Raw genomic sequence first — 13,221 nt, 5'->3', positions numbered from 1 at the left:
TTGTGAACTGTACACTGCAATGTAGAAGGATAAAAATTACACATCCGATCTATACACCCACTAGTAAAAAGTAAACAGATAATTCCAAAATACTGTATATTGCATGATTCTTTGTGTTTGTTTTCAGTTCAGATCAAAACCTTCACAGTGTAAAATCAGTGTTTTAATAACTTCCTATTTTTCAGAAAAGGTAATTTTTAGCAAGGAAAGACAACAATGAGTAATTTAATGCCATCTGAAATACATAGTATTAATACAAGATCTTAAGTCAGTCCAGCTGGCTGCAGATCAAGAATACCAGACAAAACTCAGCCAACTCTTTCCATAAAAGATCCCTTTCTTTTGTGGATAATTTAGCTCACCTTGCCAGCTGTGCAATAGGCTTGCCTCTAAAAACCAAGGTCTCCTTTTCAAAGAAATTATGGGCATCTTGATGCAGGAATGTCACCACCAAGGCTGGTGGTGCCCTGATGGCCCTAACAGAGGGCTGCTTGGAGCAGGATGTCCTCTTCCCTTCTTAACCACAGGGGACCCCACTGGCACTAATGGGGGTGTCTGCTCTGGTCTGGAAACCAGCAGATGCTTTGAAAGGGAGCCCTTACAGGGAAGGTGGGAGGGATTCAACCCCCTGACGGTATTGAGAGCGAGCACAAAGTTAGTTTTGTATACTAACTACTTCTGTACAAAATTTTTGCTATGAAAATAAAAATAGGTTTTACTCTTAGAAGTACATACCTCTTTTCAAAAAGTACCGTTTGTTTCAGCTCTACTCAGCTGAGAGAGTTATGTGGGAAAAGGGGCTATAATAGGAAGAAATGTGTGTGTGTGACATAAAGCAGTGGCTACAGGAGAGGGTGAAAAATACATTTAGAGAAATAAAAGGTTTAAGAGAGAGGAAGAGAAGGGTAACTGCTTCAACTGTTTTGCCCTGCCCTGATAAACCAAAATGGCTCTATTAAATCCAAACTTAACTGGTGTTGTACTCCTTGACTGGTTTCTTTTATTTCAGAGTAGGTTAAAATCATCATAACATTTTGACAATATGGGTATAAAAGTGTCAACCTAAAAAAAAAAAAAAAGGAGGGGGGGCGGAGAGGTATCTTTTAGAAATACTTTTGACAGTGCCTTTGTACAGTGTTTGTTGTCATCTGCCAAATGTTCAAAATCAAAAATATGGCATTAAGCACAAAGAACGGTATATTCCAAAATTGCCAGGTGCTCTCCATGCAGAGTGCTATAGGGATGTCGTGTTAATAAGCAACCTCCATTTGTAAATGTAGGCACAAAGCAGCTTGGTAGTAAAAAGACAAACAAGCACTTGAAGACATAGGAGTAGCTAGAGAAAAAAATAGTGTTGTTATTTTCAATAACAGTATAAGCTCCAAAATGACAAAAGTGTCTAAAGAAGGGGCTGGATCTCATCTGCAACCATGTTCTTAAAAATGCTTTCATTTTGGTAGCATTGTTTGATGATGATAGCAATAGGGCTTGTGAACAGTTTTCCTTGTAAAGATGTTTGGATTTCTTTTAATATGACCTTAACTTTGGGGTTTTAATACTTAATTTAGGAGTAATTTAACCATCATTCTGGGAATGGTTACTATGCTTTCTGTTCTAAACATATGAATATATTTGAATTTAACTAGCTCCTTTATCACACCAGTGAGGATAAAAATTAAAATAAATATTGGTTTTTCCAGTTCATGACCTAAAGTATTTCCTCTTTCTGTGGAGACATGTTAAAAATAAAATCTCCAGACAAGTAACATCTCAAATTTGACCTACTCTATATGCTTGTGATACATTCCTGAATCACTCCATGCAAATGCCTAAAAGCAGAAATTAAGGCTGTAAGGGCAATCTTTGACCAGGCACTTTCTAATGCCTGAGTTTTGACTTCATAATGGTAAAGGTAGGATTTTAGTAAATAAATCTATAAATGTAATTTATAATATTGTGTACTAATTTGCAAGGTAAGTAGCTATCAGTGGGGAAAAATCTGAGAGCCTGGGTGCGAAGGAAATACTGTGTTTTCAAAAGAAAACAAATGAATTGCTAATATATTGCTGGCTTTAGATTATATCACATTTTGGTAATAAAATCTCAGAAGGGAGATACAAAAAAGATAAATAGGCTATAAAGCTCTTGGAAATTTATTAGATAATATCAAGGCTAAAACTGTCTAAACATAAATTAATCTTATAATAATATTTATGTAGTGTGTTGTATTGAATTTCCAATGCAAGATTAGGTTTTTTTATTTGTACATGTTAAATTTTTTGTATAATGCTTGGGCTTTCATGTACGTAATTTAATAGTGCCTCAGGCAAACAGAAGGTTATTGTGATATTACTCAATAAATTGTGAAAATAGAAACTCTACTTAGACTCATGACAAGGTTGATGTAAACAGCAGTCAGAACCACAAACCATTGCTAGGACTTCTGAACAGAATAGCTAAACTCCATACTGATAATATTGTTTTCTGAAAGAGGTGTTTGCCTGCAAACTCAGCCCGTTGTGTCAAGCCCGAGTATCACTTTAAACAGTATTTTACCACCCCTTCATTTCAGCAGATTCTTCTCCATCATTCTCAATGTGCTACATGCAGAGCAAACTTATATTTTTTTGGCAGAGTAAGTCAAACAATTTGCTTGGGGGAAAAGTCCAGATTTTTTTTTTTGTCTTCATGTAAAATGCCTGTTATCTCTCTAGTCTGAAAAAACCCAACCCATGTTGTTGTGGTGTGGCAATAAACTTTTGGGTTTTAAATCAAGTGTAATTTTAGGTTGATTAGCCTTTTCAGTTTTATATTTCCAATCAAAACTAATATAAATGAATACACAGTTAAGGCACTGTGTGGGAGGCATGGGTAAACTGGCTACCATCTCACCCACCATGGCAAACATAGGCCCATGCCACAAAGGAGGTCACGTCTCCTTTGTTAGCAGACCTGCATTTACTCCATTGGGCTCTCTGCACCCATGCGGATTAGATTAAATAACTGTTCTGACATTTGCAAACTTCAGACATCAGTTTAACTTCAGTTAAAATGAAGATGCATGAAGTTTCAGGGAATCATTTGGGACACTGTGTTTTTTGTTTGGAAGAAAGTGAAATTTAACCCATTTCACTGATTGCTATGTTGTTTTGAGATAATGTTCTCTCAGAGTCGTTCTAAACTCAGTTCAGGTTCATCAGGAGGTCCTGTGAATTCATTAGCTTTTTCAGCAAACCAATCCACAGTATCATGTTGTAATAAAAACACTAAATACACAGTTTTCCTGGATTTGGCCTTTGCTATGAATGTTGTTCATAACTCTGTTTTTCTAAGATTTACTTAACTAACCTTCAGTCACCTCTGTCTTCATGTAAAGACCATGTAGACCATGTTTTATATGACTATTTTATCTCTACAGTTCCTTTAATTCTAGCAGGAATCATTTAATTCATGTTTTGCAACTTCTTTGAAGCAGTATGTAAAAAAAACACTAATAGAATCCTAACTAACTAGAGAAGACACTGTGTAGCCTGAAAAACAGTTTAATGGCCATCAAAAAAGGCTGATTTGGGCATTTATATTACCTACTTATTAGACACAACGAAGTAATTATAAATATCTTTGTTTCCATTTCTTGAGAAGGATTTATAAAAATATTATTTTAAGTGAGTTAATGGAACTTCCTATTTTCTAACTTCCTGTTTTGAAAATCCATACAGGAACCGGTGGGGGTCTTCATGGTCCTCAATTTTGAGGCCGGCTAGTTGGCTAACTTGCATAAACTCTCTATATAAAGGGGAAAGAGAAGGAGAAATTCCTTGAGAGCATTATTTAGTCCATCTAACTCATCTTGCTTTGAGTTGCTCTTTCAAAGATCTTCTCTGTCTCCATTTGGTACAAATGGAGTATAGGGAAATAAACTGCATAAACTAGCTGTTTAAGTTGTGATGTAAATACCCCTCACCCTTCCCTCTTTCCGGTCAGAGGATCTACAATGCTGTATTTACTGTAATGTTAATGTATCTCATGTATATCAAGAATTTCCAACCAGGACAGAAATTCTCTGCCAAGAATTGACCATAACTATGACAAAACACAGTTAGGCTGATGAGTTCCACAGGGAAAAGTCCTCAGCTGGAAAATGGTTTCTTTGAACTTCCTTCTCTCCCATTTCAGTCATACCTTAACCTTCATCATTTGTATTTGTACAATTAAATTAATTAATCTGGGGGGAATATTTGGAGGAAGTTTTTAGAATCACTAGCTCTTTAGAGAGTATGTGTATCAAGGAAATGGTAATGATGCATTTGTACCAAACAACTGTGTTTTTTTAAAAATGTAATTGCTATAATGGATGTATAGTAAATATTAACATAAATTGTTTTCCCTGCAGTAAGTCAATGCTCAGTGAGTTGATTACTCAAAAAAGTATTTTTTAAAAAAATATATATTTTTCTGCTTTTTATTAATGTACTTTCATGCCAAATTAAGAAACAGAGCTTTCTTAATTTGAGTTTATTCTTTCCAAGTACTGCCGTTTCAGATTTAGCAATTGTGTGTTCTGTTCCTTAGGAAATAACAGAAGATCGGGACCGATCACGACTGGATTCAATGGTGCTGTTAATTATGAAACTGGACCAGCTTGATCAGGATATTGAAAATGCTCTCAGTGCAGGCTCTTCCCCATCCAGCACCCCAACATACAAACGACGGCATATACCTGTAAGCCAGTTTGCTTAATCTTTCTTATTATTCTAAGAATCTGGGTTTGCCTCACTTTTTTTTTTTTTTTTAGTCCTCACATTCATTAGGTCCTTGGCTTCAGAACTAAAGCTCTCTTTGCAAAGAATTTGTCATGTATTTTTGTTTGTATATATGTATGTTTTGAAGGCAGTAGTAGTGGCATCCGTTATTTCCTTTTGGCAGCATTTCATGAGAGAGGATCCCAGATGGAAAAAAAGGAGATCAAGAAGATTCAGAAAATGTCTGGCCCTCTCATTACCACTCGCTGTAAATGCAGAGTCAGCACGGAGTCAGGATCACACCAGTCTCAGGGCATGTGTGTATCTGTCATTTGACATTAAATAGTCAGAACTGAAAGTAAGTCTGAGCTACAGGTCTTGTTTTTCTGCTAGTGGGAGGGCCCATAAGATTTTTGGCAGAGACACGTGTATAAAATCCCCTGTCTTTCAAAATAAGATTCTGGGCAGAATTTTAATTACTTAAACCTCTTTAATTATTTGATTTATTTAAATGAGGTAATTCCTCGCTGAGAGTATAAAGGGAGACTAGACAGCCCACAAACATGATTGATGCGTTCTTTTTTTCTGAAAAATGTTTACACATGTAACTGTGAAGAACATGAAATGGCTGACCCAAGGTGTTCTGGTGCAGGCTTCCTGTTAATTTCACCCATATGTGCTGCAGCTGGTTTTCAATTTAAGAAACCTGAGAAACACTGCCCCAACATCTCTAGAAGATCTCTAGGATAACGTTCAGGTTGTGTGTTTTTGCTAGTGGTAATTTCTTTTAAATAACGAGGGGGTTTTCTTATTAAAGCCAGACAATTATTGCCGTACAGTTAAGTGAGTGGTCTGTAGGTGTGTAGGTGAGAAAAGCTGTATTTAACTTTCTGTGGGTTTGGGCAGCTGAAGATTATATAATATGTCATTTTTAAAGGACGCAACATAATTTCACTTTTAATAGCTAAACATTTTCCCCCGGATGTCAGTGTTTTCACAGTATGTCCTTGAGCACTGATGGGAGAGGAAAGCTGAAATACGATGTTAACATCTGTTCTCCATATCTCGTCCATGAGCGCCAGCATTTTAGCTAATTTCTTACAGCAATAAAGGGAGTTGGGGCGATCTGTATAAGTAAGCCTGCACGATAAGGAGAGGTGCTACCTGTTTCCATGCTGCAAAGCAGCCCTCCAGAAAGACAGCTTGCATCAAACATGATATATATGCTATATATACACACACACACACACACACACACTGATTTTCTAAGAGTTTTTGAGCCTTTGAGTATTATGAATCAGAAGGTTAAAAGATTTGGTTTTCAGGGCTCTTGTGCATTGTGTTCAGTCTCATATTGATTTTATAGTAACGAAGTATTTGAACGCCATGCAGAAAGATGGGTAATGAGGCAGGGAGCACGGTTCTGCGCTGTGGCAGCATGGTTCTGCTAAGCAGGAGCTTCTAAGAGCAGCTGTACCCAAGCTGACTTCTACAGAGGCATTTCCATGGCTCTGCTGCTTTCCCAGTGCTTCACATTGCACAGGACTCACTGGTAGGAAATATGTGACTCAAATGCATGGTCCTAAGTGCAGCTTTGTCACTGATTTCTAAGCTTTTTCAGAAAACAGCAGACTTTTGTACGTGGTGTAGAGGTACCTGTCTAATCGGCAGCTTCAGTTGGGCAGACCAGAGGCTTAACTGGAGGTAATGAATCAAAGGGTTGCCATTTCTTTCGAGTTCAGGAGCAGAACCCCTGAGATGCCTCTGCCCCGTATTTCACCTATTCTAGAAACTTGGTATTAGGAAACTGAGGCTTTGTCTGCATGGAGTTGGCCGGGGTTAATAGTTCAGGATTTTTTCAGTATACTACGTAGCTGTATTCACGCAGGCTGCAGCTCGGCTAATAATCCTGACAGTATATGGCTGGTTCTACACGCAGCCAGCTTTTTGCCAGATATGTGTCACAATTTATCTGCAAGCAATATAATCCCCTGCCCTCGCCCTATGCAGTAAATCAAGCATGTGCTATATTTTTACTTCCTCAAAAATAAAACATGCTATATTTCTTCTTTTTATTCTCAAAAAAAGGAATGTAATCAGTGTCATTAAAAATAAGAACAATTTAACCAGAAATAGCATTTGGCTGATAAGTGTCTGCTGAGTCCAAAAATCTAGGGAGCTGTACCTCTGAATTGTATAAACTGCTGGATGGTGATGTCATTTCAGCTGTGTAATGGTTTACAGATGTTCACTGAGCTTGCACCGCTGCCAGGGACAGAAGGTGGGAGCACACAGGAAATACTGAACAGCAGACAAAAATGTCAGATTTCTGCAACCCCAAACTGATGTTTTCTTACCTTGCACTCTAACATTTAGGGGAATTACAGCTTTGATGTTAGTGGTGATTTATAATTTCAGAACAGCAGCTAATGCAAACCACCACGTTGAAAAGTACAGCAAGTGAATGTGTAGGTAATGGAAAGGAATAAGGGGAATTGCTCTTACACAGACAATTAAGCGTATATATTTGAGTGAGCCTGTATAAATACTTCCATTATTTAGAAGAACTAGATTTTTATTTCATATTCACATTTACTAAAGAGACTTGAAACATCTTTTTTTTTTTTAATAGGATGTTGAATCTGGTTCTGAAAGTGGAGTGGATGTTGCTTCAATAAGTCACTCGCAAACAAACTTGTCTCCTAACACCCATGCTCCTGACTTGTCATTTCCCTGCTCAGTAGCCAGCTCTGGAGCTAAACCAAAAGCTGGGGTGAGTACAAAGTTTTTACTTTCTTAACTTTACTCCTGGTATCGGGTTGGAAGTGAAATACAGATATTTTATACTATTCATGACATGGATTGTACAACAGTATGTGTGTGTGACACTAAAAAAAAAAAGGACTAATAATGTAGGTTGTCTCAAGGTTGCCATTTGAGTGGCAAAGAATCCCAGAAGTTTCACATTTAGAAACACCCTATTATCAGCTGATGATTATAATAAGCTACGTTTTTATGTGAGAAAATAAATTAAAGGAGCTATTCCATTTTACTTTGGAAGATAGGGTTTTGTAAAATAATATTGCTTGGAACATTTCCTAAATCTCATGGAGGATGTAGCCAGAGAAAAAGACAGTTGAATCATGTAGCCTGATTTACGATGTCCAAACCAAGTCACTCTAGTCCTCTTGAGAGGCTAAGCTGTTGTGTACTGCAAACAGAGGTACTACCCTACTGAAGGGAGAATGTCATTCTAAGGACAAATTTGGCAGGCAGTTTCGTACGCTGAGGATTGGAGGGAAGCCTCTGAGCAGACCAACCCTTTCCTGCAGGTACCAATGCACACTAGGTGGTGAGGAAGGTCAGACCTAAGAGCTCAGATATGGAAGAGAGCTTCCTTCTGTATCCATTCATAGATACATGCAGTTATCAGCAGCATGATCCTTTCTTTTGTCGTTGTCCATCTACTAAAGAATCCTTCCTCATAATGCTTCAGCCATCAGCATGTGCAGAAAAGCTTGGATGTCCTAGAAACTCCTGACATACTTGCTGTTCCCTCTTTCACTTGCTGTTTCCACTCCCTCAAGAAGCAGACGAATCTAGGCTCTTCTAAACTTCGCCCAGGTTGAAAAGACTTAGTATAATTCCCTCTCCATCTGTTCACGAAGTCAACTGCTACTGCTAATCAGACCAGCAGAAAATCTGAGATAAAATATTAAAATTTAAAGTGTGGTTAGCATAAATATATAAGTTTATAACAAGTTTATAAAAAGTAAAATAGAGGCCAACTGTCATTTACTGCACTCCGCAATAATAGAAAGTTAACTGATGCCTTCGATTGAGGCAGTAACAAAAGTTCTAATAAACATTTACGTTTAGGATTGTTCGCTTGTACAAAAATAAATTCACTTGTAATTTATCATCAGTGCATAACTATAGCAAATAAAGAGCTCTGCACTCTGTCATTGTATACAGTGCAGCACAAATTCTCAAGTAAGTACGTAAGTTAGGCTAGAAGGTGATATCTTATTTTGCCAGATCCTGAGACATAGACGCTTTCTAAGGTGTTAAACATCCCTTCTAAACTTAGGTTTCTCTACTAATATGTGGGGAACTCTTAACACTTAGCTTTACAGAAGTGTGGGTCACTTCCTTTACAGTTAGATATTATGTGTTAATTCACCTTTATAAGTATTTATTTGACTTTTGCTGTGATGGCTATATCATACTGAACATATCTGCAAATATTTTTTCATTATATGGTCTTTAATGTATATGATTTTGGAGAGATCCTTTTGGTTTTTTACGTTGTAGAGTAACTGAATATTCAAAAAGTGTCTGTTGATATGTGGGTTCTAGAGCTACAATCCAAAGTCCCCTGTTGTTAACCTTTTTCATAAGTGAAGTTAAATTTCCTCCAAACTCAACTCTCATTCCTAAAGTTTTGCATGCTGCAACTTACCACACTCTATAGTGGGATTTGGGGATGGGGTCTTTTTAGTAAGTGCATTTAGAGAAAGACCATATTTTCATTTTTATCACATAGTAGGTTTGATAAGTACAAAACTGTGGATCATTTTTGGTCGAGTGTAGATCTCTTGCAAACTGGGAAAAACAAGATCCTCTCAAATATGATCTATTCATTTTGGCTTTGGGCTTTCCAATTGCTTTGACTGTGTACCTTCCTGATCCTCAGGTGCTAACATGCACGGTGGCTTCAACTGTTCAAAACTTCAGCTGCCTCCCTACCTGCAATCAAGCTTTATTTGAAAGCATAAGTTTTCTTGGAATACACTAGGAGAAAATCACCATTAATTCTCACCCTTGTGTATCTCTAGATCTATTGTTCATCTAGTCTTCATGGCCAGGTAGTTTGCTGCTAGGTGCTTGACCACCATCCCATACCAGTAGAAAAGAAGTTCCCGTATTCTTCTCATCATGTTTAGCATTGGGCTCTACTCAGGATGAATTTTCAAAAAGTGTATATTGAGTGGCATCTTGTTGAAACACTGCCCAGAACAGACATCGGGACTGTCTCTGTATAGATTGGTTCCATGTAGAGATCACAGAATCATCGAACAATTTAGGTTGGAAGGGACCTTTAAAGGTCATCTAGTCCAACCCCCCTGCAGTGAGCAGGGACATCTTCAACCAGATCAGGTTGCTCAAAGCCCTGTCCAGTCTGACCTTCAACATTTCCAGGCAACCACTGCCAGTGTTTCACCACTCTCATTGGGAAAAATTTCTTCCTTATATCTAGTTGAAATCTGCCTCTTTTAGTTTAAAGCCATTACCCCTTGTCCTATCACTACAGGCCCTGCTACAAAGTCCCCATCTTTCTTATAGGCCCCCTTTAATACTGGAAGGTTGCAAACAGGTCTCCCTGGAGCCTTTTCTTCTCCAGGTTGAACAACCCCAACTCTCTCAGTCTGTCCTCATTGGAGAGGTGTTCCATCCCTCTGATCATTTAGGTGTCCTTCGTCTGGACCCTCTCCAACAGGTCCAACTCATACAAATCACAGATCACTCATACAAATCCTCAAAGTGTGTTTTTCTATCTGTAAGGGAGACTGTTGTTGTAGTTTCTATTTTTTTGTCAGAGTAGCTGGTGTAGGAAAAGGTTTATTCTGCACTGGAAATTCAGCAAGTTACTTTTTTAATGGTAATGGACAGTTTCAAAGATTTTTCTTCCCTTTTTGGTGTGTGCAACTGCAGATTTTCAAGGATTCCAGCTGCTTAGCCTCCAAGGACAACTTATTTTGTCATGTTTATTAGTAATATGTAAACAAGAGTACAACTGCAATTAGTTACATTATGGAATGATATGTGGTATTTAAAAAAGAAAAAAACAAACCTGTAGCAAACTGTTGACTGCATCAAAAGCAGACTGGACAATTAAAATAAGTCATCATGTGCTTGCTTAGGGGGGGATGTGGAATAATAAAGCACAGACATATGGGTTCAAACCTAGTCCCTGATAAAGAACTTGGAAAAGATACTAACTACACAAGATCTTATCTTAGAGATAGGAAACTTGTGTATAGACAAACTATGTCCATTCATGTTAATTCAGCTTTTATACGTGTTTAAAACAAAATAAAATTTCTAACAATGTCACAATGTGCTGGAATATCTATAAGCAAAATTTGGTTTGACAATCCTGGTGGAAATGATTCACTCATTGGTCTATTGAAGAGTAGGACATTTTAAATTTTCATGGGCAGATTTTATGAAATGTTAAACAAGCTTTCCAGTAGCAGAGATATTCAGAATTTTATTTAAAATTCAATATCAGTTATAATTTTCTTTGCAAATTAATAGTAGATATTATTTTAAAGAAAATTAGGGGAGTGTAGTTACATAAACAAGTTATTTAACATTTCATAAAAATTCCCTTATGGATAGTCAAAGCCGTTCTTGTCAGTGTGAATGCCTGTGTACAGTACACACATATACAAACATACACATGCGTGCATACGTGCACAGAGTACTCCTTGCTGAATATAGGCCTGACAAGGAAGAACACAATTCTCCACCAAGCATTACTGAAAGGCGTTTCTATAGAGAGGTTTTTCTATGATTCTGCAGGGTGCAGCATAAAAGCCTTTGATATACAGATGTACATGGTATTTGGGGCTCGTAAGAAGTATACAGTTGAATAACCTTCATCCTCGATTTAGAAATCTGCCACCATTATATGTCATGATCAGGATAAAAGAGCATAATGGGATCAACAGAGTGTTTAGTCCACAGTATAACAACTAACTCAAAATGTACATGTTTGGCAAGGTGCACAAATGGACAATCCTTGTGAAATAAGGATTCACGTGATTGTAATTTCCACATAATTTAGGATTGGATAGTAAGAAATTATTTTGGCATCTTTACATTACTGATGTTTACAGAGTAAAGAATGTTCATGCTTCTATAATTAACACATCTCTATGTTCTGGGTTTTTATTCAGCAGTCTCCAAAATAGACAATGATTTTTTAATATTAATACTCGAATATATATACTTGGCAAACATTAATCACATGGGAGTTGAAATCAGCTTAAAAAAATTGAAAGCAACAGGCTTTTGCCCCAATGGTCATGAGAAACACTGGAAAATGGGAGTGTCTGGTTTGGATTTGGAAAGCAAGGAATGTAAATATCCTATATGCCCTTGCCTTCTACAAACTAATGCTACACATCTGGACACTTACAATAGTGTTCAACAATGAAGACCAGATTGATATTTAAATTTGGCTTGATTATTATAAAAACAATGTGTTGCTACAGAATTCAAAATACATTTTAATAACAAACGATAAGTTGCAATAGCCTTCTCCAGCACGCAGTTAAAAGTTAGCTAGTTAAGAAAAGCTTGGTCAATTATCACTGGGTTTTTTTTTCCTAAATATAAAAAATTGGCTAAAGGACAATAGCAACTAAGGCCTGAAAGTTGTGGCCAAATTTTTGTCCTTGAACACCTGCTCCACAAAGCCTATCTTTTTTTCTGTTCAGGTGAAAAAAAAACAGTCATGATTTTTTTCTACTGCTTTTCTTGGCAATCCTACCCCTCTTGCTTCAAGAGTGTCCAAATTAGCCTTAATCACACTGTGCAAAGGTAATCAGAAATCTATTATCACTGGAATAGCTGGTATCTAGGAGAAGATTGTTTTTCAGATAAGCTGTAATGACTCATTTAAAATGCATTCATTTCTCAATGTGGTTTTAGGCACCAATTATGCCTGCAAGTACCAAGTTACCTAGTCTGGCTGCACACTAGAATGGGATTCAGGTGCAGCTACTGATTTCAGTGAAGCCCTGGAGGAACTCAGGAGTTCACTTTCACAAATCTTGTTACTGGAGTGGGACAAAAGGCTGTATTATTTAGATTACAGTTTTGAAAACTGTACATTTGTAAGTACTGAAATAATTTAGCCTTTCACATATGTTTTTGATTCATAGTCTATTTTAAAATTTCAGCTGTTTAGAGAAAGCCAAATCATTCTGTGAAGAATAATTTATAGATTTGTAGACTAAGAAATAGCGTTCAAGTTTCTCGCTACTTTACTACACTGTTTTTTTACTTAGTAAATGAAGTGAAAAGTACAAGAAAACCTTAATTTCAGAACTAAATATTCAAAAAGAATTATCAGGGCAGCAACTGTTTGAAATGTTTACATTTCCCACTGCATTATGCTTTATAGTAAATTCAATGAACTATGAGGTGTGTGAACACACACAGAATATGTCAATGAATTTGTGCAAACAAATTTTTCACAGTGGGTCATGCCACACAAAAGGTGATAAATTTTGGTCTTGTTCAATCACACCTTCATTTTATATTTACTTATTTATTTATTGAAGTCCTCATATCTTTTTTATCAGCACTTTTCTAAATTTTGCTGATAGTGTTGTATTCCTTGAATTCTTATTTTACTCATTCAGGAAAAACTGGAGGTTAGTCTGGTAAGCATTAGAGAGAAAGA

The 13,221-nt window shown here is 36.9% G+C and overlaps 1 protein-coding gene across 1 annotated transcript in view; it reads left to right on the top strand.

Annotated features, from left to right (window-relative positions):
• Nucleotides 1–13,221, top strand: part of LOC104624309 (rho GTPase-activating protein 7-like) — a gene marked incomplete at its 3' end in the record, with an annotated part of 67,945 nt that overhangs the window by 36,272 nt on the left and 18,452 nt on the right. Inside the window, exons 2-3 of the mRNA XM_010291647.1 lie at nucleotides 4,573–4,722; nucleotides 7,375–7,515. Coding sequence (XP_010289949.1) covers nucleotides 4,573–4,722; nucleotides 7,375–7,515 — 291 coding nt within the window. The remainder of the gene's footprint in view (nucleotides 1–4,572; nucleotides 4,723–7,374; nucleotides 7,516–13,221) is intronic.

The sequence above is a fragment of the Phaethon lepturus genome, unplaced genomic scaffold (genome assembly GCF_000687285.1).
Source record: "Phaethon lepturus isolate BGI_N335 unplaced genomic scaffold, ASM68728v1 scaffold3427, whole genome shotgun sequence".
NCBI lineage: Eukaryota > Metazoa > Chordata > Aves > Phaethontiformes > Phaethontidae > Phaethon > Phaethon lepturus.
Note: the sequence above shows the minus strand (reverse complement) of the source record. Positions and strands in the feature narration are given on the sequence as shown.